A 26,404-nucleotide genomic window follows, 5' to 3' on the forward strand; every position below is an offset into this window, starting at 1 on the left:
GAGGAATTCGAGCGGGTTTTCCACCACCCAGTTCAGGGGAGGGCGGCGGGGGGGGAACTCCTCGACTGCACCCAGGGCAGCCGATCCGTTGCTGACTACTCGATCGCCTTCCGCATTTGCGCGGCGGAGAGCGTATTTAATGACGTTGCCTTACGGACTTTGTTCCGCCGCGGACTCAATACGGCCCTGAAGGACGAGCTCGCCGTTCGCGAGGACTCCTCCTCCCTGGAGGAGCTCATCTCCTTGGCAATCCGCTTGGACAATCGCCTGCGAGAGAGACGCCGGGAGAGGGGAGCTGAGCAGCCGCGCACCGAGGCGGCGCGTCATCCGGTCGCCGCCTTTCGCCCCGCCGACGAGCCGATGCAGCTGGGAGGGGGCCGGCTGGATTCGACGGAGCGCCAAAGACGTCTGCGTTCCGGATCGTGTTTCTACTGCGGCGCGTCTGGTCACCGTGTGTCCTCCTGCCCGGCACGCCCCCCACGCGGCTCTCCGCCGGCAACCCCCAAGGAACTCTGTAAGTCGTCCGCCGTGCCACCCAATCCTCCCTCCCCTCAGGGGGAGGTCGCCGACGATCTCCCTACCGATCGGGGGGATACGGAGCCCGAAGCACCTAAGAGACTTGAGTTGAGTGGAGAGGTAATCGCTCCGGGCGCCCGGTATAGCGTCCAGTCGTTAGTGGACTCCGGCGCCGACGACTGCTTTATTGACCCCGGGTTGGTCGCCAAGTTAGGTTGCACGGTAGAAACTCTCGCGAAGCCCAAGAGGGTCTGTGACCTCGACGGGCAGCTCCAGGCGGAGATCAGGCAGGTAACCCCCCCACTTACGTTAAGAGTCCTAGGCAACCACGTAGAGAGGCGGGCGTTTTTTGTTATGCCGTCCAGAGCGGCCCCCATCGTTCTCTGTCTACCCTGGTTACGTCGCCACCGACCCGTCATCGATTGGGACCGGTTGTCTATCGACAACTGGAGCCCCCATTGTCACGCAAATTGCTTACGCGCGGCGGAGGAGGGGCCGAGCCCCCGGTCCTCAACCCCCGAGGTGGTCTGTCTCGATAACGTGCCCCGAGTCTACCACGACCTCCGGGGGGTTTTTAGTAAAGATAGGGCCCAGTGTCGGATTATTCCTTCCGATTGCTCACGCCACGTACCACGCCTTGTATTGATTTCTCGAACCTCTTGTTATGACCCTCGTTACGCCCATTGACTACGCATCGCGCCCTGCTCTCGTCGGATCCCTTCGCTCGTTTCTGATTGACTCCCCTTGCCCTTTTGCGGCAAGCGATTTCCGTTCTCGTTCTCCTTTCTTGCGTTGCAAGCTCTTTTTGTTGTCGATATCGTTTCCCCCCTGGAGTGGATTTGCCCTCCAGCGCTTTATGTTATCCTTCGTCGGCTCCACGCCAATTTGCATTGTAAGTACCTGTGTTCTAATAAACATCCTGTTAAACGCTGCATCTCCTGTGTCCGCGGTTAAAGGGTTCCATCTACACTGCTTTCTCAGCCGCGGCTGGGGAAGCAGCTCCTTACATCGGGATTGAGCCACTCGCCTTGCACGAGACCTTGAAACACACATACACGCGCACACACCCCCACACACGCTCACACCCCCACACACGAAGGTGACCCTCCAACCCCCACAGCCATTTAATGACACAATTAATAAAATAAACTAAAATAATGTCAAACAACAGCCAATTAAAAAAATGAATCCCCTCATACGTACATTCAAGTGACTGAAAACAACCCCCCCTCACCAACTTTTATCCTCAAGAACATAATTCTCAGGTTGACCGACAGAAGAGGGAGAACCTCCATCACATTCTTCTTTCGTGGTCGGCGGATGACATCTGACGTTTTGAGGTGCTCGTCTGCCACCTGCTGTGCTGAACTATGTATTAAACAAGAAAATCAAATTGTTGAATGTTTTCCCATGAAGACTGAATTGTAAAATACCCAGAGATGGCTTACCTGTTTTACTGTGCATAAACATTTTTCCGATTGTGCTTTTTGTTGAGATAACTGTTTAATATTGAAATTGCACACAGAACTGGTAATTGAGTTACAGATACTATATTAACATACTAAATGTTAAGTTTTGTACACTAATGATTGATAAGGGTGCATAGTTAGTTAATTGAGTCAATTAAATAAGCGCTGAACTGTATTATTCACTATCCATCAAAAATAAAAGCTGAAACCCATGAGACTAGGCGAAGCGCCAAAATGAATCCACAAACTTTCAAATTTTTAGGATATGAATTTTTATTTTTAATGATGTGGTGTGTGTGGGTGTGTGTGTGTGTGAATGTGGATGTGAATGACAAGGTTACTAAAATGTCATTTGAAACAATTAATGTTTAATACTCAATGTCCAAGGTAAAGTATCAAAAGGAAGGTCTTATTTCTATACTGCAAAATCAAACTAGCACAATTTGTTTTGCTCCAGGAAACTCATTCGAATGAAACAGATGAACATTTTTGGACAACTTAATCTTGAGACAAAATATTTTTTTCACATGGTACTTCATCATCTGCTGGTGTAGCAATTCTATTCAATAATCAAGCCAAAATAATTACTACTATATCTGATGATCTGATCTGGGGAATATTTATGGTCATTGCAGCATAGCACAAAATAAGTCTCCTCTCTAAAATAAAAGAAGTGATACATATTTCATTTGGAGTTGAAGTATCAGAAAACATTATTTTAGGAGGCGACTGAAATATGGTTAAAGACGAATGGCTCGACAGATTTCCCAGCAAGTATAATTCTCTACACCTAAATTGTACATTGTCCCATTACTATGACTTCTTAAATCTTATTGACCCATGGCAGACAAAGAAATCCAGATAAAAGACAATATATAGCTGGTTCAAACTGGATGGTTCAGCAAAGTCCAGACTAGATTACTGGTTAATTTTGATGATGTACGCAATCAAATTTCGAAATGTGAAATATTACCTTCACGTAACGCCTCTCCCAAAACCTGCCAGAAAAAAATGCATACCGGAAAATCCTCTGTGTTTCGATTTTTGTCAAGGCATTGAGGACCTTATAAAAAACACCCTTGAAAATGAATCCTTTGAGTAATGTACTGTTGGAATTTAGCTTTATATCAATGTTAGAATTTAACTTTAACCCAATGTAAACTCAAATTAGTAATCTGACTCCAATTCGCGACCTTACCCAACTCTCACTCATCCAACAATATGCGCGCTCGTTCTGCAATAGAAAGGTATCAGGAAGCCGGCATTTTCACGCACAAGTGGGTTTATTCCCAATACACAGACTTTCTACATGGCACCTGGGTCTCGGGTCCCTCTCAATACAACTCTACACCTCTCTTGCCACCAGCGAATGTACTACCCGAGTTGCCCAGTAATGATTCATCCTATACAATATGCAAATGGCACAGAGACAAAGGCATCCTGGCATGATTCTATTGGCTATGTGTATCCTGCAGTTAACTTTAGCTTGCTCTTATTGGTCTTTCTTCAAGTGGTGGCTCCTCCTGCTTGTGGTTGAAGGGTCCAGTTTCTTGTCGACCCCTTCCCGCTCGAGGTGTCTGTCTGCGCCAGGCACCAACCTAAAACCTCCCAAACCTTCACATTCTTTCACTTTCTTTGTTCAGCTTCACCAGCCACACACTCAGCATGACACAGAATAACAGTGACACAAGATGCAGGACATCGAATAAAACTAGCCAGGTTTAAATTCTTCCACTCCTTTAGTACCCAAAAATTGGAATTTTTGACATATTAAATTCGTCAATATTCAATTTTGTATACTGAGCAATTTAAAAAGAAAAACTATTGAAGAAGAAAAGATAAAAGACAAACTTGCAATTGCTTTGTGTCCTACAATCTCAGACAATGACCTTAAACCTTTGCAACTACAAGGAAAATTTGATCAAATGTATGGAAGGAAAGTTCAAAGGGATAGAGGATGGTGAAAAAAAACACTGCATACTGAAGTATTGTATTACGGTTAGTGTTATTATTTTAAACATTTACGCGACGGAATGTCAATCAGTAAATAATAGCAGGTTCATATTAATGGCAGGTGTTAAACATTGATTAAACAAGAAGCATTTATCAAATGGAACTAGAAGCCCTTTTATACTGTCTGTGATTAAGGGCTATACAAATAAAATTGACTTGACTAGAAGGACCGTGAACAGTATAGACTTGGATTGGATGATATTTCCTGATTATCATATGTTTCTCATATGCTAGATTGATATTACTTAGTTAAACTGTGTCGAATTTTCCTTTGTAGACAACGCACGCACATAGTATTTTCATGACCAACACTCACATTTACAGCGCACACTTACTCATAGACAGAACAAATATGATAAAGCACATTTGGCACATGGGCTTGAGAGCTGCAGACACTACGAATTGGCCACTGGACGGCTCACTAGGACGTCATTGCAAAAAGACACGACAATTTGGGATCAGATCGGAGATGTTTTGTGCAAATCTAAACAACTGCTTCTGGTTTTATAACCGGTTTTTGATCAATGGAGTTTTATATCGCAGTCAAAACTATGACAGACTGAAGAAGAGGTACAATAGTGCTATATGCTTGAAAGATGGCACATTTTGTTTCATCAAAGATCTGGTTGTTTTCAAACAAGCATGTTCACATCCGTTTTCTGCATTTTGTTCATGTGCCAAACTATGTTGCGTTTTAGTTGAGGCTCTTACTAAATCAGTTAACCCAGTATGTACAAACTCACAGATCAATGTGAAAAGTACATTCATATATGGTGTAAAGGACTATGGGCCTATTAGCGAATTTGTTTTGCAATACAGTGAACCCTCGGTTATCGCGGTTAATGGGGACCGAGACCACCCGCGAAAACTGAAAATCCGCGAAGTAGCGGTGCACCTTCAAAAATGTTTAAAAAAAAAAAAGTGCGAAGTAGCGGCGCACCTTCAAAAATGCTTAAAAATAAAATAAAATATATATATATATATATATATATATATATATACGGGTAGAGAGAGAGAGAGAGTGAAATTCATGTTATAACAAAAAAACTAAACAAATTATTATTAAAACTTGTTTTTTTATTCCCCAGCCATTATTTTTGTATTTATTCAATTACTTCTTTTTGTATTTATTTATTATTTATTTTAATTTTTACTTCGACTTTTACCTGCTGGTACGCCGTCCGGTGTGCCTTGTGAAACGAAAGGTGGCATTCTTCATTTATTTATTTATTCATTCATAACTGACCAGCCGAAGAGGAACAACTTCCGCCCGGGCATGAGCGGAGCGCGAGGCTAACTGCCACGCACGCCGGCCGGTCTCCTCGGGAGCTCTCGCACGGTCCCGAGCGAAGCGAAATGTCGCCGCGCTCGTGCCCGGGCGGAAGGTGCTCCTATTCGGCTTAACTGTGACACACGCCCGCCCTCCTCCTCCGCAGCTTCCATTCGGTTAAACTTAGGGGCCGCTTGGCACCGCCTGTGCCCGGGGAAGGTGCTCCTTTACGGCTTAACTGCCACGCACGCCGGCCGGAGCTCTGGTACGGTCCGAACCGCGCAAAACATCGCCCCAAATCGTGCCCGGGGGAACGTGCTCTTCTTCGTCCACTCTCTTCTTCGTCCACTCTCCTCTTCGGCGCACGCCGGCCGTCTAACCAACCGCTCCAGCGCCCCTTGTGCCGCTCGGCGAAACTACAATGCCCCCGAATATTTTTTAGACCCGCGAAGCACTGAAGCGAAAGGTGAAGCGCGAAGTAGCGAGGGTTCACTGTACCAGACTTTTTTTTTTTACTTCCTGTTGGGCGGAAGTTTTACTTTGAAGGAACACGGAAGTGGATAACTACTGAATGGATGCTGTTTGACAGTCCGTATCAAGACGATTCGGAAGAAAGAAAAAAAGGATTCTCCGACGACAAGATTGATAATTTAAAGATACTTAGCCCGGTTGAAAGTGTCAATAAGGTGAATATTTGTGTTTATCGGTCTACAGATTTATGTTTCTGATTTGAATATGCGTTTAATTAAGTGCACTTTGCATGTATAGAGAGAATTGAAACTCGTGGCGTCATGTTTGTTTATTTTTTAGCGCCAGGTGTAAGAGGTTTTGTGTGTACGAGACAAAAGGAATAAAAGGAGAAACTTCGGACCACCAGTAAAGCTTCATTATTTCAACCGACGCTACATATGATGTTAAAAGAATGGAAATAATTTCAGCTGTCTGGCCTGAAATGTCTTGTTGAAACACATGATGCTGTGTATATGACGCCACTGCCAAATCCTTATGAAAGGGACTAAAACCTGGATTAATCAAGTCAAGTCAAATGTTTCTGAATCTTTTTGTGTGTTTTTAATGTATATAAAGAATGCAGTTGAGCACATTTACGGCGCAATTGTAAACCTGAAAACTACAGCACTATAATGTTCAACATGTACAACTTAAAGCCAACTGCTTTTCAGCATAGTGAAAAACATGTTTGTTCTTCTAACGTTAATGCAAACATGAATCGGAAACGACCAATATGGACATGGCTAAGTATTCGCACTTTGTGGTAGAGTACAATATATGCTTTCATATAGATGTAAGTCGCAGTATTAATGTCGTTGTACTTTACAGAAGGAACGAGTATACTTAAAGCTTCCATGTAAGTAAAATTTTATCTTGGACTTTTCTGTAAACTTTTCAGTACAAGCCAAGTATTTTTAAGCATACTTCTGTGAAGTTTATAAAACCTAGTATTTCTAAGTACACTTAAAGTATACTGCCTATGTTTTAGTATAAAACAAGTATACTTGCAGTATACTTAGATAAACTTCTTTTTCGTAAGGGTTGATAAGGCTATTTTATGTGTTTAAAACTAGACCGCTCACCAGGGACAGATGGCTTAGCTGGCAACTTTTACAGACACTTCTGGAAATCACATAGGAACATACTTTTTCAAGTTTTTAAGGAAACAATCAATAATCTAATCCTATTAACGAGAATGAAACAAGGTATGATCACTCTAATCCCGAAACTGGACAAAAATCCAAAGCTATGAAAGCATTGTACTTCTAAATAATAACTACAAGCGACAAACATACATATATAATGACAGACTTTAAGAAATTAAATACTAATTATCCGTGAAACACAATCGGGCTTTGTAAACAAAAGATCAATTCATATTGACATCAAATTCGTTAAAGACCTCTTAGATTATTATGATGAGATAGAAGACCAGGGTGGCACGGTGGCCGACTGGTTAGCACGATGGCCTCACAGTGAGAGACAGCATCGGTCCTGGGTTCAATCCCGGCTCCGGCCATCCTCTGTGGAGTTTGCATGCTCTTCCCGTGCCTGCGTTGATTTCCTCCAGGTACTCCGGTTTCCTCCCACATTCCAAATACATGCATGGCAGGCTGATTGATTATGAATGTGAGCGTGAATGGTTGTTTGTTTCTGTGTGCCCTGCAATTGTCTGGCAACCAGTTCAGGGTGTCCCCCGCCTACTGCCCGATGATAGCTGGGATAGACTCCAGCAGCCCCGCGACCCTTGTGAGGACAAGCGGTACAGATAATGGATGGATGGATGGATAGAAGACCAAGGATTCATCCTCTTCATTGACTTTCAAAAGGCTTTTGATAAATTGGAAAATCAGTTACTTTTTGAATTGTTGCCTGCACATGGCTTTGAACCTCGATTCTGCGAGAACATTGAAACTTTTTATACTGAGCCTATAAGTTACAGTCATACTCCCAACCGGCACTGTGTGATACCCACTGTGTGTGATCACAGTGGTGTATGTTTTTTTAAAAAAATTTTTGTCAAGACATCTGAGACTGATTTTTATTTCCCCTCTGATATTCTGGCGTGTCAGACAATCATTCAACTTGGTCAGGAGATGGCAGTGTGAGCCGAGTGGTAAGCCTGCGACACCTGCGATGGTCGTCAATCGCGCATGCGCGCAGCCATTTCCTCATTGCCGATGAGAATTGGCGAACAACCGACTGCAGTGTCGCTGGCTCTACACCACCTCACACTTTAACCTGTTTTTCAGGTGGGTAAAGGTTTACAAATTAAGATTATAATGTGATTATATAGACGTTTACTTTATATTTCATTGTTGCATCATAGCTCTTCATAAAATGAGTATAGAACCGTTTTGTATCGTCGTCTTGTGTTGCCGGTGTAGGTACTAGATGTGGACGGGATCCTTCGGAGGCTGCGCGCTTGCTAATGACGTCACACGTTAACACGTATTTTCAAATATATTTCTTTGCCCAGTGGTTCACTCAGGCTACAAGATTGTAGGAATAGAATGTCTGTATATAGTGTAAAACATTTCTTAATAAAACATTCCCAAATTTTTCCTCCGACACTTAACCGGTCTGATTCCCAAAGCAACGTAGCATTGACGTGACGTTTTCTACAGGCACGCAGAGGACACCAAACGGAAAAAAAAAAAAAAGGATGATACTCGCAAAAGTAGCAGTAAATGTTCTACTTTATTATTATTGTTTTAATTGTGATTATTTCGTAACTCAGAACATACAAATGTAACAAACAGGGGTGACAAACATGGAGTCAAAGGTCATCAGCAGACGCGAAGGCCCTCCACATCTAGCAAACTCAATTTTCTCTTTATTATTTTTAGTTATTTTTTTAATGGCTTTATTTAACATTTGCACAACTTACAAAAATAGCATTTTTGCAATCAAATGAAACAGACCAATGTATGAACGAAATGCACATTAACAAGAACAACAAAAATAGGAAAAAATAAATAAATAATACAATACAACCAACCTAATACAATAATTACGCTGTAATTTGACATTTTATCTGAAAAAACAAAGGACTCAACACTTTAACACATTCCCAATTTGGTCAGGGGTGACAGAAAACGTCTCAGCTAAGTGTGACAACGTGTGCAGACTTTTCTTGTTTTTCACGAGGGACAGTACATGTACATATGAATGCAGCTCAAACAAAAACACACAAAGAAGAGGAGAAGAATGAAAGAAATTTGCCTTATGAATGTGGAATTTCCCCAAAAGTAAATTAGTAACATTCATCACATAACGGAGTGATACATCTTCAGAGTCAAAACAGTTATGCTATCTTTAGACTCAATCGTTATACATTTGCCGGTGTTCGTCAAAATAAAGTCCCTTACATCACTCCAAGATGTAGATGTAACTGAGCAGCGACAAAATAAGTGAATGGTGGTTTCCGGATCAATTTGGCAAAAGGAACAAGTTGCACTAATATCAACAAAATTGGAAATAATTACCTTACTTGGATAGATATTGTGTAAGATTTTGAAATGAATTTCTTTGCACTTATTTGAGATACAGAATTTAAAGGGGTATAACCAAGCTCTGTTCCAATTGATATCATCAAGAACTGTCTCCAATGTCCAAATTCATTATGGTCCTTTATTCCTAACAATATTTTCAAGAAAGTAGGAGGTTTGAAATTTTGGCTTGGATGTAACTATTCAGTAACAAAATTGCCAATCAAACTCTCCGAATTCTGTGAGCGTAAAAGTCTCTATAATGGGCATAACTTTAATTGCAGATCTTTTTGATCATAATGGCAATCTCTATAGTTCTGAAGACTTTATGAAAACAAAAATCTTTCCAATCCCACATAAAGAATTTTCTTCTGTTACAAAAGGATTGCCCACAGGCATAATTGTATTAATGAAATCCTGCGTGGTTGCCACTTCTTTTCGATTTAAGCAATCCTTGTACATAAGAAATAAAACATCCTTAATTATATCACATCCAGGTGACTTCATTCGTTTCATCGAATGAACAGCATCAGTAATTTCTTCACAAGAAAGCTCATTATCGCAATTTTCTTGAAATTGGGCAGATATTTTTGTAATAAACTGGCCAATTTTCTCCATAATTGTGTCACATTTTGCTTGGTCAAACACTGAGGTGTATATTTGCCATAAGATGAAGTAACACATTTTGAAATCTCAGCAGGGTCTGTACTGATTGTGTCATTAATATTGAGAGAGACAATGTTATTGCGTCGCCTATTTCTTTTTTCGAGACCAAAAAAGTAACTTGAATTCCTTTCGCCTTCTTCTAACCACTTAGTTCTGGACCTGATAAAAGCACCTTTGGCCTAATTAATATACATATGATCTAAACCGTCACTGAGATTTTGAAACTCTCTTTTCTCGTCTTCAGATAATATTTGTTTAGAATTCAACTGTCGCAGTTGGGTCAACAAACGATCATCTTTACTCGTGTTTGGCTTCTTGTTTTCCTTAGGCCTTTTCATCGCAGAATCTCTCACTTTAAATGTAAAGAATTCCCATTTCTGGATTGGGTACATTTCTTTCGCATTAAAGATATCCTCAGCAAGTAATTCTACACTTTCTTTAAATTGTTTGTCTTTCAAAATATTATTATTTAACTTCCAATACCCCCTAATATTTGTCTTTTCTTTCGAACCCTTCAATCTTAAATGTATGACTTTGTGGTCAGACAGCGGAGCATGGGCATGAGATACGTCAGATATATACTGTTACCCTTTTGTGGATAACAACCAAAGATCAATCCTTGACTAAACGGATCTACTCATGTTGGTCCATGTGTAGTCTCTGGCATCAGGGTTCATGAATCTCCAAGCATCCGAAAGCATATTTGTCACATAAAAATAAAGTGGATTGAAATCCAGAGTTTGAAAGAGTTCTTGGAGGCCACCGATCCATTTCTTCATCTGGAGCGTCATTTTAGTCTCCACCAATGACAAAAATAGATTCCTTGTATTTTTCCTTTAGATTATCCAATTTAAGAGAAAGTTTAGAAATAGCTCTTTTGCTTGTCCAGATCTATTGGGTCCATAAACATTGCAAATAATAAACGTCATATTGTCCACTTTCACAACCAAAATGATCAATCTCCCCTCCACATCGAGCCAATGTTCCAAAACGTCCCCATTAAACTTGTTCAATAAAACCGCAACTCCAGCAGAGTGATTTGAGTCGTGCGAAAAAAATAATTGGTCCCCCCCGTTGTGATTTCCAGAACTTTTCATCATCGCTTGCATGAGTGTGTTTCTTGTCAAAAAATTAAGTTTACATTATAGCGTCTACAAAAAAGGAATACAGCTTTTCGCTTTGTTTTATCGCGCAACCCCCTGACATTTGTTGAACATAAGCTTAAGGCACTAAACTCAAATTTTGTCATAAATCAGCGTTGAATAATGTCAACAACAACAAATAAATATAGATAGAGATAAAAAAATAATAAAATGCGCTAACCAACAGTAGCTCGAGCTTCAACTACGAGTACCTTGTAAAAAAAAAAATTGTATTGGAAACCAGGATCTGTTAAACATCATCACCAGTGTAACTTGTTAACGAGAGAACCTTTGATAAGAAACCAGTTGGGTACACATCTTCATCAGTCGGTCGTCGTCACCTTCTTCCCCTCGATGTACGCGTCGGGACCACAAAAGCCAGCCCGCTTCCCCTGTCTCCTAGCAGCCTCCTCCAGTGGTCAAAGCTTGTTTCGTTGCAACTTGTGACTGAGCGTCAGATCCTCCTTGACAATAAGTTTCTTCTCTTTCAAGATCTTGTGATCTCGTGATGTTCTCCACAGTTTGTCTTTGAAAGATCTCATAGTAAATTGAATGACGACGGGCCGAGTTTCATCCTCGCGCCTGACTCCAACTCTGTGAACTATGTCAACAAGAAAGCCCAGTTTCTCCTTATCTTCTGGTGCAAGTGTTGCAAGGAGCCGGCATACTTCTTTTCGAATATTCTCTGTGACCGTCTCCTTCATCCCATACAGGCGTAGATTCCATCTCCGGCTGTAGCGCTCCGCATCCTCACTCTGTCTCCGCAGCCCCTGAGACTTGTTCTCCAGCGGTGTCCAACTTTATTTTGTTGCTCCTTATGTCTTCTTCATTCTTCTCTACCCTTATCTCGATTCCGTTCATGTGCTCCCATATCTCATTGATGACTTTTGTATTTTGAGACAAATTCAGCTCAAGAGCAGTGAAACGCGCCGTCAGTTCAACGACAGCTTTCAGAATGTCAGCATTTGAGAGGTTCACGGGCTCAGAGTCCATTTTATTCGCACTGCAGACCTCTTCGTGCTCCTTTGCTTTCGTACATTGTTTTTTCCCAGATGGACTGCTGAGTGGTGACTCGGAGAGCGGTGCGCACAAGCCATCAAATGTTTCAATTTCCTGGCTCAAAGGGACATATTCTTGTCTCTTTTTCCTGACATCACTGCCACAATCTATTGGTGGATATCAAGGCCCGAAAGTTGCTATTTAGCAGTCAGTCAATTAGCAACTTTTTCTCCTTGACGAATTCACACTAACAACCACGTTAGCTGCTATTTTTTTGGTTCACATAGCAATATAACATATCTCGAGTCTGGTTTATCCGCCTTTTTTTAACGTGATACAGAATAGTTTCGGAGCTCGCTACGCATCCACCGCCCAGGACGCCATCTTGACCGCCTCTCCCGTCTAGCAATCCGTCCCTATCTAGTACCTACACCGAGCGTCGAGCAGTGGAATAGCGTCTACTTGGTGAAGTGAGCCGTGACATGGCTGTGTTATAGCTTTCCCATCCAAATAGGATGTTAATATTAAACTACTACGTGGTTCAAACTTTGTAAAAAATATTTAACTGACTAAAAAGCATTTCAATTGTTATATTTTGTACTGTATACTAGTGCTGTCAAGCGATTAAAATATTTAATTATAATTCATCGCATTTTTCATAATTAACTCGTAGTTAATCGCACAATTTATTCATTGTAAAAAAATCCCTATATTCGTTGTAAAAAAAATCCCTCCCATTTTTTTGTACATTATGTATATAATTCAATATTTTATTGAATTGCAATACCTTTAAATTGATTTTTTTGTTTTTATGCAAATACTTAATTTTTTTAATTGAAAAAACAAATCATAGTATTTGACTCAAAACAGCATCTCAACAGCCTTTCTAAGGGATCAAATTGGAGTCATATAAGAAATATAAAATGCCAACAAAGTGCAAATGAAATGGGTCAAAATAATGGGCTGTCATACCGAGGGTACCGAGTGCGACTGCTTCCGCCTTCTCCGCTTCCTGCAAGTCTTGAATGCGGGTTGCAATGGTGTATCTCGAGGACAATTTGTAAGTGCAGTCGTTGGATGCAATGCGAAGTATTTCAGCCAGACCTTCGTCCTCCACGATCCGAACAGGCAGTGGCCACCCACTTAACGATGGCTTCGGTGAGTCTCTTTTAAATTGACCCATCCATCGGTTTCTGTCGCAAATTATCCATGGATGCCTGGGTTTGACAAGGGGCTGGAGAATTGGCATCAGGGGTGTGCTTGGCCATCAAATTGTATTTTAAACTGGATGTGCTGTGATGGGAGTTCAGTTCACGATGGCAATACACACAAATGACTTTGCTCTTATCAACGACACCATTGAGGTAACTTTTTTTTAAATAAAACTTGCCATTCAGAATTTAATTTGCGTCATTTTTACCACTCACCATGATGCTTTTAGTTCTATAAACTGGCAAAAACTCCACACAGGAAGCCCATGCAGGTGTGTCCTAAATTTCACATGCTTGATGTTTTTTTCCGGTCTCATAAGCGTCAGCGCTACGTCATAGGACTACATTTTTTATTAGAACAAGATGTTAAAAAAATTGACAGCGTTAAAAGTGGGTTGGATTAATCCCATTAATAACGCGTTTTTCTGACACCTGTACTCTATACGTATTGTTGGAGTTGAGTCACCGAGGAAAATAAATAGTTGGTAAATGAACCTTAAAAGCCAAACTTACTCCAATGCGTGTTCGTTTTTTTGTACTCAAGAAGAAAAGGTTCAAATAAAGACCCAACAACTGATTAAAGCTCCGATATTTAGTTTCTTCGATTTCTGGAGTTCAGGAAATAGTACAAAGACAGATATCTGGGCAGCTTTTTCTTCATCTCACGAGAAACTGTACTCGGGCGAGCACAGTCGAAAAATGGCGCGCATCTTTCAGCCCAGTTTCAGATTTTATTGGAGTTTTTTTATGTCAAGGATAACGTAGGTTGAATCGGTCGTCTTCGCTCCCTCCCACGGCACGGGTCCACGTCCAAGGGAAGATCCTCTCCAGCTTAGTTATCGTCTGGAAGGTTGATTCACGTCTGCTCCCCAAGACTGGCCCGCCAAGGCTGGAATTCTCCGGCGGGCAGTCTCTTTGTCTCTCGTGCTGGCATTTCCCTGTAATCTTGTCGGTGTGCATGTGTGCGTGTGTGTGTGCTCCAATCTCAAATTGTTATGTCTTTCGGAATGCCTTTTTACGATAGCGTCCCTGTGACACCTCCAGTACCAAATTCGGTATGTTTGCATCTCTACAGCCAATGTGGAGAATGTGCTTTGTCGTATTTGTCCATGAATTGCTGTGAATGTGAGTGCAGGTTATGGAAATGCGATATGTGCAAGTTTGTCTCACGACTGAAAATTTCAACAAAGTTCACACATTAAAACTAAGTAGAATAAATTTAGCATATGCGAATAATATAATAAATCAGTAAACATCAGGACTACAATCCCAGTCATTCTTGTGACCTGTGCTTCTAGTTTCTATTTATAAATGCTTCTTGTTTAATCAATGTTTAACATATTCAGCAAATATGAACCTGCTAAATTAAATAATCGACGTTCTGTCCCGTAAGTGTTTAAATTAATGCCAGTAATCGGAATACAATCCTTCAGTGAGGTGCACTCTATAGGGGCAGAAGGAAATGTCATCATTGATTCACGTAACCTGAGATCTTCTCATATACGCTCCATGTTTTAAACTTTGATCATATAAAAGTGCAATTTTCAGCAATTAGTGTCACATTGGAGCTTTTAATCAAATTGTAACAGAAAAAGCAGGTTGACTAAAAAGGCCTAAGTAAAAGTGTGAGCTGCGCTTTGAAAATAGATTTGTGTTCCAGTCGCACGTTTTACCTGGTCAGTCAGGTATGTGGTCATCAATGCGCTGCCACTGGACACAGCACGTGCAAGGTTACTGAAAAGCTTTGGGAGATGGAAGTTGCAATTCACATGTTGAAAAGTTATCGAACCTTGTTCAGGTAATGCTGAATCTGAATCTCTACCATGAAACATGAACCTTACTCCCTAAGAGCATTGCTAAAAAAAAATTGCTTAACTTACCTGTGAACACTTACCTTAGCTAAAAAGTGTCAAGGAGTAACAGGAATTTCTAGTAGCGACTTACTGTATGTAAGGAACATATGAACATGAACAACGCAAGCAGAAAAAAGAAAAACAAAAAACATAAACTAACAGTCCAAACATAACTGCCGAGCTTCCCCACCAAAAAACAAGACATGCAAGCAAGCATCTACGGTCTTTGGTTCTCATAGCAGGATTACATGGTCAAATATTTTTTTATTAAACAAACATGCAAGGGATAAAGAGTCAAATTTGAAAGCACACTACTTTAAACGTAAACATGGAAACTGGTTTAAATCCAGTAGTAGACCTTTACGGCTCTTAGACCCAGACTTAGATATCAACAAAAGGAACCAGTAATCATCTTTCTGTTAAAAACCTGAAGACTTCAAGGTAGCGGCCATCTCCAAAGCCACTAGGGTGGATTGAATCAAAATACTGCATAATCATCAATCTTAGGAGTTTTATTAATTGGAGTTGCAAAAAGTTTGGTTCAAGACCCAAATCAATTTGAAAAAAAAAATCATACGAATTACAGTGATAGTAATTTGCATATTTATAAATAGAGAGAAGCATGAATATTTGTTTCAAAAGTAGTTTTCAACTGATTGCCCTCATTCACCCACCATTGACCCTTTGCATGTTATTTCACAGCCTGCGTAGGAACTCCCTCTGGCTTGCAACCAGTTCAGAATGCGCCCCGCCTACTGCTCAAAGACAGCTGGGAAAGGCTCCAGCACACCTGCGACCCTCGTGAGGAGAAGCGGATTGGAAAACGGATGGATGTACATTTCAGAGCCGGAAATTATGTCAAAACAGATTTACTCACACAGTGCCCAGGGAGCAAAGCAGGGAGAAGCGCCACATCTTTGGATGCAAAGTCACACTGAAGAAAACATAAACTAAAGACTTCAGAGAGGAACTTAATTGATTGTGAGTAATAATCTGACATAATTTATACCTCAGCTTTTAAGTTGTGGGAGAGGGCTCATATGGAGGAACCCAGGTTACCACCACATCGCCATCCACAGGCACAATTGCAATGCCCTATATTCGAAAGCAGATGTCTAGGCAGCATAACTGTGCCGCGACACACCAGTGTGGACATGGTGTGGCCAGTTAGCGTGCATGTGTGTGGAGTTCCCAAATGGTGTCGCTTAAAAACAAATGCTGCTCACTTGCTGGTGTGTTTTGGTTCGTGTTTTTTTTTTTTTTTTTTGCACTGGTGATGATGGACAGTCCAATTCGGCAGGTGAGTTGTTACGCACTCCTTGGCGCGTTCCGACTTCCATGGCCACCGTCCTGCTGTCTATATCGACCAACACCTTTTCTGGGGTCTGATGAGCGTCAGCATCGGGCGCGCTAACCCGGCGTTCAGTTCATCCCCCAGCGCCAGTTCTGCTTACCAAAAGTGGCCCACTGGGCGGCTCGCATTCCACGCCCGGCTCCACGCCAGCGAGCCGGCCGGGCCTCTTACCCATTTAAAGTTTGAGGAAAAATAAAATAAAATAAAATTTATGAGGCACATAATGATACGGTGCAGTGACTGGATGGTTTCTTATCACAAAAGGGAGCACAGAGATATTGTCAGGTGTGCCGTGGGAAATAATGCAATTTGTGTGCCTGTGCGGTCTCGCGCCTGGCAAAGTAATCATGTAGTACTCTTCCATACCAGTAATCGGCAACAGCAGCAGCTGATACCTAATTGCCTGGTGCTTGGAGACAAGCAAATTAGTGACGCATTCGTGAGCTGCATCCATTGTCAGGTGCACCAAAGTCTCTATAAGTGAAGGGGAAAAAAAAACTGATATGATCATTATGCACTGTTTTTTTATACTGCAAACCCCTCGTATTCAAAACTTTACCAGCAGACCTCGTTCCTGTGTTGGCTGATGTTGTGCGCATGGTAAAATTTGCGAAAAGTCGCATATTTGCGGCTTTGAGGAAATGGTAGCGGAGCATAAAGCCTCGCTGTTTCATACGGACGTCCGATGGTTGTCCCGCGGCAAGGTGTGGGCCGGTGTGTATGAGCTGCGAGAAGAACTTAGTGTTTCTGACAAATGAGGGGTCCGATTACGCAATGCTGATTGCAAGTGATGAGTGGTGTGCAAGGCTGGCATACCTGGCATATATTTTTCATTTTCGTAGGTGGCCATTTTTCATTCTTCAGTTGACTGACCAAGAGGTAGGATGATTTATTAGTTTAGACATACAGAAAACTCCTTTTGAACTTTTTGTACTCTGCAGTGTTCTCTGTAAAACACCATTATTCATTTATTAGTCTGTAATTGTTAGTATGTAACTGTCCCTTTATCAGGTAGAAAACCGAATATGCCAATTTGGTTAACTTTAGCTGTGCTGTACATGTTGACTGTAATTGATGTCAGAGTCGCAAATTTTGATTTTGGTCGTAGGTCTAAATTAAATTCATATTCTTTCACATTTGGCTCAACAAACGGCCTTTGTTTAATATCTAATTCTGAATATTCATTTTAATTTAGCATTCCTCCTTCATCACGGGTTTCTAGCTAGGTGCGCACATGGCGATCGATAACTCTTACACAACACACAGTCACTGTCAGGGTTCGCCGGGCGGCGAGGAGGAGGTGAACCCAAAATGCGAGGAAGCAGGAGAAGGTGAAGTTAAGGGAATTTATTAAGGGACCAAAAATAATGACAAACAATGTGACAGGGTGCAAAATAACAAAGTCGAACTAAACGTGACTAAACAGAACAAAAAACCGAGGAACAAAGACAGTGACAAACACTAGGGACAAGAGCGGGAGCAAGAGGGGGGGCGAGAACAAGAGCATGAACGTGAACGAGATCAGGGAGCGGTCGTGACAGTCCAAACGGAGCAATGCACCAAACAATGAGTTGTTGGAGTGAGGTGTTCATATAGTCCAGTAATTAGGGGAGCAGATGGGCATCAGGTGTGTGAGGCTAACGGGGAACACGTGCGTGGCTGGTGGGGAACGAGTGCTGAAGGGAAACGCCCCACTCAGCTGACCAAATAAACAGAATGAAGACATGGCAGGGAGGTGAAGAAAAACAATAACAAAAACACTGACATGACCAACACGGGTCATGACAGTCACGTATAATGAATGAACATTTATTTAAATATTCCATATTCAACACTTTTCCATGCGATCTTTCGTTTATTTGCGCACCTTTATTTATTTATTTTTGCTCATAAGTCGTCCAAAGTTATTTTAAGTCACCCCCCCCCTCCAAAAGAGACAAATCAAAATGAATGTGTGAATCTCATTCATTTTCCCACGGTTTCGCGGTGTGGGTAGGAGGGGAGCGGAGGGAAGGGGAGGGGAAGGGAGCGATGAGCGCATGCGCGGGTTTTCCTGGTCAGGAACAGGGACTGGGGTTCCTTCGAAGAAAAAAAACTCCAAGAGCGAATTGCTTCACTCTTCTGGTTCGGAAACTCGAGGAGTGTTCAAATTTGCCGTTGAAGTTTTTCAGTATGGCCCAAAAGAAGCAGTTCCGGAGCATGCTCTCTGGAACTGCTCCAGTTGGGGATGTGGTGCGCAAAGTGCGTCAGGGAGAACAGGTGGAAACAGTTCAAGCAAGTGCTGCGGATTGCTTTAGAACAGAGGTATTCAATTAAAAGTCACAGGTCTAAAATTCTTTCCAATTAAAAGGTCCGAACCAAAGTCTGTCTAGCCTATGTTCACATTTTTATGTAGTTTCTATATTTAGTCATTTTCAACAGAGCGCACGCATATACTAAATATTTAGCAATGTTCCCATGAAACACCTTTGCCAGTCAAACAAATATAAGGCGTTTATTTCACATTCAAGAAAATGTGGCTCCAGGAACTTAAGGGTGCCACTTCCAGAAAAAAACTGTAAAATATCTCCTGCAGAAATATATCAAGTGCTAAGCATTGAGTGAACAACTTTTACCGTTTTTTTTCTTAAATCAAAGAGTCATCAGCCTAAAAAAAACGGAAAGCCTAATTATCAAAGGTAACACAGGTCAACATGTTCAGGACACAATCATTATAAATGGTTGTCCTCATGAAAAACTAAGTCAAAAGGAGCTTTTACACCACTTGTTCTTTTGAATATTTTTTTAACTTCTCCTAATGAGAAAAATGAGTTTGTGACTGCCCTGCCAGTGACTTAAATCTGGGTTGGAACGACGTCAGGGCAATTGGGATTTGGTAGATTATGTCACACATCTGGGCTTTGTGTTTTCCTTTAAATAATGTTTGTGCAACCAAATTTAAGCACTCCTTCACAACTTCCCCATCACTGAATGTTTTTTTTTTTTATGTTTCTCCAAAATCCATGATACTTTTAGTGAACATTCATTTGCATGCCGCTGGGCTGTAAACGAAAATGTAAAAATCTGTTATACTGCACTCGAAGGTCGATGTTTTTGCGTGCGCTCACCTCAAACTTCAGCAGATAACTTTGCACAAAAGGGCGGTGCTTTGTTTCATAGTGGTTTTGGAGAATATGATGCACACTGGTTTTGGTTTGGTTTCTGCTGCAGCCAGAACAAAACTAAATTTCTCCGTCCATTCATTTAAAACAAGACGCATCGACCTCGCTAACTTTTTAGCAAGGCATACTGTCAGCAGCACTCTCTACTGGTCTGCGGCGCAATTGGCAGTGGATCGTAAACAAAAGATTTGATTGGCTCAAATTAGTGACACCTTTTCCGCATTAACTAGAATTGCGGCGTCAACGTTTGCGAATGCGCCCTGAGAAAATATTCATCATAGATTGGTCATGGGTCCGGTCCGAACCATCTGTCGGTCCGGATCCGGACCGCGGTCCGCCATTTGGTGATGCCTGCTTTAGAACATAGGGTAGGGATTGCGAAATAATGGGAGGGTAGCGTGCACCTGTTCTTCGAAGACACACACTTCTCAAGTCGCACCCAGAGAGAGAGAGTATTTTATTTTATTTTTTGCCAAGATGGCGGCGCGTATGGACGCAGCGGCTCAGGGCTCTCCCCACCAGTCTCCAATCTCGTTGCACACTGTACAATGACAAAGGGATTTCTGACTGAAAGTCCCCAAATGAAATTAATAAACCATGAAATGTTTAATCAAATTTGTAATTAATTACTTGTTTAATCCATTAAATATGGACTAAAATAAATCCGATGAATAAATAAATGCAAATTTAAATATTTAGTGTCATGAATTAAATGTTTCATTTATTAATTAAAGATGGAATTTAATAAATCAATGTCATTGATTAAATTACCAATGAATATTTGGAGACATTTCCATATGTAATTATTTCTAAATGAAACATTTAATGACAATTTTATAATGTTGTATTTATTTATTTAATTTTGGCACTTTCAGTCCTCCAGAGAACTTCACTGAAAGCCTCCTGTTAAATGGGGCCTGCCACTGCTCCTCGCCTCGCACACGCACTTTCTACACACGCACACAGCCCAAAAGACACGCACGTATACTCACTCCTCCGAGCACGCGAACGCATGCGCGCGCACACACTCCTCACGCAGCACTCACCAAGTCTCGAGTTTGCTCTGGTTATTAAATTTGTGTTTAATTCTATTATATGAAATAAATCCAATGGGACGTGGTATGTGCATGCTAAAATTTTTGCAGTTTTGACAAAAGATGTGTCATTGCAAGTTTAAGAATGCTTTTTACATAAAACCTATTTTCTCCCATGGATATTTGCACCTCTGCTTTGCATTTTCCTTTTCATTTAATATTAACTTTATTCTTTTTCCCAATGAAAGAAAAGAAAAATATATTTTAAATGTCATCACACCAAAAAGGATTTGGCAAAAAAAATAGTTGGCTATATATCCAGTCTTACAAAACATAGTCAAGTGGCATTTATAGTTTTAAAACAAAACAACAAAAACATCCAGTATTTCATTAATTGTTTATTGTTGTCGGCGTTTGGGCTGATCCCCGTGACGTAGGTGGCCATTTGTTCATTCTACAGTTGACTGACCACGAGGTAGGATGATATATTAGTTTAGACCTACAGAAAATGTAGGAAAATATTCCCTGTAAAATACCATTATTACATGTATTTATTTATTTATTATTCTGTAATTTCTTTTGTGTAATTGTCCCTTTATCAGGTGGAAAATCTAAAATGCCAATTTGGTTACCTTTAGTTGTGCTGTCCATGTTGACTGTAATTGATATGTCAGAGTCCAAAAATTTTATTTTGGTCGTAGATCTTAAATTAAATCCACTTTCTTTCAAATTTGGCTCAACAAATGGCCTTTGTTGAATATCTAATTTTGAATATTCATTTTAATTAAGCATTCATCCTTCATCAACAGTTGCTAGCGAGGTGCGCACAAGATGCATGCTAGGCGAACCGTGAGATGACTTGGGACGACTTATGACAAAAAAAAATAAAAATAAAAACAAAGTTGCGCAAATAAACGAAAGATCACATGAAAAAGTGTTGAATATGGAATATTTAAATAAGTGTTCATTAATTTTTACATGACTGTGTGTCGTGTGCTGAGGATCACATTGACTTTCTGAAAGTAACTTTATGTAATCAGTTTTGTGTATTTCTAATCATCATCTATAGAATACTTGTATCAGTAATGATTGCACACACACAGACGCTTACACTTTTGTTTTAGGCTTTCATTGTCAGTCGCTTTCCAGTCTTCTGGAAATCAGTTTAGCCTAAAACAGACCTGTATTGTCAGTTGTCAGTTAACCACCTGTTTCCAGGAGTCAAACACGAATAAAAGAGGAAGTGGCGGGATTGAGAGACCAGAGAGAGAAGTGAGCAAGGCTGAACTAAGCAAGACGCTTTGTCTTCTCTGCTGTATCTCTCTCTCCCGTTCGCGCCCGGTCAGAATGAAAACCATGCCTGATTTATTTCTGATTTTCAGCCATTTTTATTAAGTTATTACAGTCCAAGAAAGGCGTCAGGGCATTTAAACCTGACACATTAATCCCCTTGTTGTTGTGTGCTTCCTCAAGCCATCTGCCTGTCTGGCCAAGCCCCGTATCCCCACCTCCTGCCCTTGAAGACCGGACCGCGTCGACCACTCCACCGCCTGGCCCTGCTGACCGCCGGATCCACTGCCTTCACTTGCTTCCCCCAAAATAAACCCCTTCTCATATTCCGATTGCTCTTGGGTCTTTTTCGCATCATTACAGTTCCACCCAACCGTTACACCAAGTTTTGTAAACTTCAGCACTCATCTGCAGTCTGAAAGCAGTATTAGTGCTGTACATTTATTGTGTAAGGACTTGTTAAATAATACTTTGTCAAAATATGACTAGGGACATTATTTTTAAGAGGCTGACAATATGTTATTTGGTACCAAGAACATTTCATCTGCAGCAACAATTCACAAAATCACAAAAGTATGAAATAGGACTTCATCGCATCTTGAGAAAATACTGCAATGTCAGGGAATGGAGTGTAACAAATGTTTTATTTAATTTTTTCTTTTCTTATCTTGAATTTATCTTTTTAAACATTATGCACTGTCGGAGCAACTTACACTCTTTTTTTGTCGCTATGTGAGCAGGGCATGAAAATCCTGACTGGTGCCTTTCTTTGACGAGTCTTTCATTCCAGCAATGACAACACCAAAAAAACGACGCCGTTGGAGTTGAACAAAAAAAGGCTTCGTTTTAATTCCAGTTAAAAACAAATGATGTCAAAACAAGGTCGATCGCAGAAAAGTCGTTGCTCCATGCCCAACGTGTCTTCCTCATCAACACCAATGTATACGAAAAATCAGCCATGCACATTTGTTCAAAGTCTTTGTTTTTTGTTTTTAATTGTATTTGTCAGGCAAGACAGAAGTCCACACTTCAACAGATTCCTGTGTTTTGCCCTCGAAGTATGAGAGAGGAAAACCTAGGGTTAGGTTTACCCGAACCCAAAGAAAAACATCGGTTCCATTTCAGGCCATCACAATATGACTTGTAGAACATTTTACAAATGTTTCAATATTGCAAAAACAGCCAAACGCAGTACACAAAGTTACCAGAAATATCTGAACAAGAAGTTCTTACTGCTTTCAGACTGCTTAAATTTACTAAACTTGGTGAGTAATTGTTGATCTTTTGCTTTATTTAAGTGACAAAATTAAAATGAAAAACTTCTCAGCACTGTTGTCTGCAAAATGACCAGAACTACCCAACATGAAGCAATTACTGCTTTCAGAACAGTAGAAAGTGGTTCGGTTTGATTACATTTGGAGACAAACTGGCATATTGTGCTATGTTGGAGTCAAGAAATCGCATTGAAAATGTTTGACTTAGTGTGGTCCAGAAGTACCCCAATTCAGAGGACTTATGGCTTTCTGAGCACAAGTGAGTGTTTAGGTTATGAAGGATTGGAATATGTCGTGGTAGCAGAATGCCAATTAATTACAGGTTCATATGTCATGGTGTATGTATGTTGTTTTTGGTTTATTATTTAGTTTAATATTTTTCCTTGTGTTTGGTGTGTGTCTCTTGTTAAACCTGATTGTGTCCAGCTGTGCTTGGAGCCCCATTCCCTTGTGTGAAGCAATCAGCTCCCTCCAACCCTTTGTGTCTTGTCCAGGTGTTCCTTGTTGTCTCGTTACTTTGTTTGTATATAGTTCCTTGTTTGCTTTCAGTTCTCTTTGGTTCAGTGTCCCAGTTAGCTGTCCTGCCTGTCGCGCCTTGTCGAAATAAGACAAGTCTTTGTGTTTTTTTGATCCCTGTTGTTTTGTACGTTTGATATTTTAGTTTTTTCCCCATGCCTTGTGTGCTTTGTTTTCTTTACCTTTAATTTCCATGAAGTTACTCCTGCCTCACTTTACTGTATCTGGGTCCTCCTCTCACTCAACCTCCATACCAAAACCCTGACATTATGTTTGTCACTGCATTTATTAAACAAAATACATTTACCAAATGAAACTAGTAGTAGTTTGCACAGTGAAGACATGTGATTGTGTTTACTATTCTCATATGCTAGATTTATGACTTATTTAAATGTGTTGAACTTGTGTAGGTCATGAAAATTCGACATTCCCACTTGCAACACACATTAAACTAGAGAATGCAATTTCTGGAGAAATCGCGTGTGAAGGCTCCGGAGTTGAAGCCATCTGGGTGGAAGCATGTGGAATGAAATTGAATGATTTTTTAATCATAGAGAATGAAATTGAATGAGTTTGAATTGTAGCAAATAGAATTGAATGAGAATGTGGATTGATAGTGAATGATGGAAGGTGGAAGTATGTTGAATGATAGTAAATGATGATGAATAACACTAAATGGAAATGGAAAAGAAGCCCGCATGGCGTTCTTTTTTGGAAGCGATTGGAGAAGTTGGAACGGTGAGAATCCGAAGAAAAATGTGGAAGGAGTAGCATGCGGGATAAAAGGAAATGGTGTGCAAGTGGTTAGCGTGCGTGTGCGTTGCGTGGGACCGCCCCCACGCGCGTGTATCCGTGGAAGGAGTGAGTATGAACGGGGTGATGAGTATGCGTGTGCATGCTGAATCTTGTTAAACCAGATTAAATAAAGAAATCAAGTTAAGACACAATATGTAAATAAAAAGTTTTATTTTTTTAAGCATTAAATAAATACAGTGGAACCTCGGTTCTCGAACGACTCTGAGGTCGAACAAATCGGAGTTCAAACAAAAAAAATGAGAAATTCTTGCTTCGCAGTTCGAACAAACCTGGGAGTTCGAACGCCGGTATGACGCGTGAGTGCGCACGCGAGGGTGGGGGCTGAGCGGCGTACGGGTGTAGATCGCTCTCTTTCTCTCTTTATGACCAACTGTTGTCGCGTGCGGACGTGCTGCGTTTTATATAGGTGTACGAAGTGTTTTAGCCCCTAATCATGCCTCCAAAGAAAGTCAGTGCAAGCAGCAAAGGAATGGTTTTGGTGTTCGAACAATTCGCTTTTCGAACAGGGTTCAGGAACGGATTATGGTCGAGAACCGAGGTTCCACTGTAATTACAAAACAAATCCCTCTTGGGGGACGAGGGGGTCCTCGGGGAATCGCTCCCTCCAGGTGGCGAGAGGGAGTGATCTTGTATTGTCGTCCCCGTCTATGACTTCCACCAGGTTTCCCCGAAGTCTGTAGCCCACCACCAGGAAGGGGGTATCTTCCAATTCCTGTGTAAAAGAACACTTTATGAACAGACGTAGGATGAACAGTTTTATTTTCATGACTTCTACTATCACACCCGAGAGCAACACAAACGTGCCCGTTTGACACTCGCTGTCGACTGAAAATAACAGGTGTTCAGGTAATCACGGTTCACCTTTCCAACGTAAAATTACGAAATTCAGAAAACGGGTGGTGAATAGATATTAAAGTCTGTCAATGGAAATATTTCAATCTAGTTGATTTTTTTCTACACATTTTGTATTAGCCGGCCTACTTACTTTGATCTTGGTGGAGTTGGTCGTTTGGAGGGAGAAGCCATAGGGTGAAGGCTTGCCCACAAGGTGGGTCACCTTCACCCTTTGGCCCACGCAAACGACAAAGAGATTCGTCTCCCTCCAACGCACCACCTTTGCCGACGCCCCGTCCTGGAATACAAAACGTACAATGAGAATTGCCCGCTGCAGCATATTTAGATTACAATAGTTGAGGTAAAACGCAAAATATTCACTTTTTGGAGGAGGATGACAACCATGGGCACGAGCTGGCCTCGCACCCTCACCATCCTGATGGCTCGGATCTAAGGGAGAAACAGAAGGATTAAACAATTTTATCACGCGCACACGGAGACAGTGCGAGTGTGATATATTACTTCAGTGATGACGCCTTCGATGTTTACCAGGACCCCGTCCTCCTGGGTAACGTCCCGGATGTGGACTGTCCTGGCAATGGGAAGGATGAGCCGGGCGGCCTCCTCCCCCAACTCCCCAGACACTGTTACGTCCGCACAACGAAATAATTCAGTGTCTGGGCGGGAGAGGTGGACCCGCTCATCCCTCCCAACAGTATATTTTTTTAATAAGAAGCTCTGGCCTCGGAGGTTTCCGAGGCCAGAGCTTCAAAAAGCACCATGCGGCAGTGCGTTTTTCCATCACTGAGGGCCACGTTCACGTTTTTGAAAGTGGACCCAGCCGCCATCGTCCCGTCCTCTTTGAGAGTCCAATTTCGGTATGCGGTGGTGGCGCTCATGGCCGCAATCTTCGTGGTGAAGATTTGTTCCATGCTGGAGAAACGGGGGGAAAATTAAGGGAAAAATTTAGACCTACACCACAATA

General features: G+C 41.4%; 1 protein-coding gene across 1 annotated transcript; it reads right to left on the reverse strand.

Annotated features, from left to right (window-relative positions):
• Positions 1-1,493: 1,493 nt before the first annotated feature.
• Positions 1,494-25,899, reverse strand: LOC148321082 (uncharacterized). Its single transcript, XM_088319500.1, has 5 exons — positions 25,801-25,899; positions 25,571-25,717; positions 25,140-25,297; positions 1,751-1,884; positions 1,494-1,555 (listed from the first exon to the last, which is right to left on the reverse strand). The coding sequence occupies exons 1-5, from the start codon at positions 25,852-25,854 to the stop codon at positions 1,494-1,496; spliced, it is 555 nt and encodes a 184-aa protein (XP_088175626.1). The 5' UTR covers positions 25,855-25,899.
• Positions 25,900-26,404: the final 505 nt, after the last annotated feature.

This window comes from Idiotropiscis lumnitzeri, chromosome 16 (genome assembly GCF_059441095.1).
Source record: "Idiotropiscis lumnitzeri isolate Australia: NSW breed Sydney's pygmy pipehorse chromosome 16, RoL_Ilum_1.0, whole genome shotgun sequence".
In the NCBI taxonomy this organism is placed as follows: Eukaryota; Metazoa; Chordata; class Actinopteri; order Syngnathiformes; family Syngnathidae; genus Idiotropiscis; species Idiotropiscis lumnitzeri.

Coding starts and splice junctions, on each gene's coding strand:
- LOC148321082 (XM_088319500.1), bottom strand. CDS start 25,854: ATGGTGAGGGTGCGAGGCCAGCTCGTGCCCATGGTTGTCATCCTCCTC. Junction 1,885..25,139: donor CCCCAAGAGGGATTTGTTTT/GTAATTACAGTG, acceptor TTTAATACATAG/TTCAGCACAGCAGGTGGCAG. Junction 1,556..1,750: donor GTTCTTGAGGATAAAAGTTG/GTGAGGGGGGGT, acceptor GTGTGTTTCAAG/GTCTCGTGCAAGGCGAGTGG.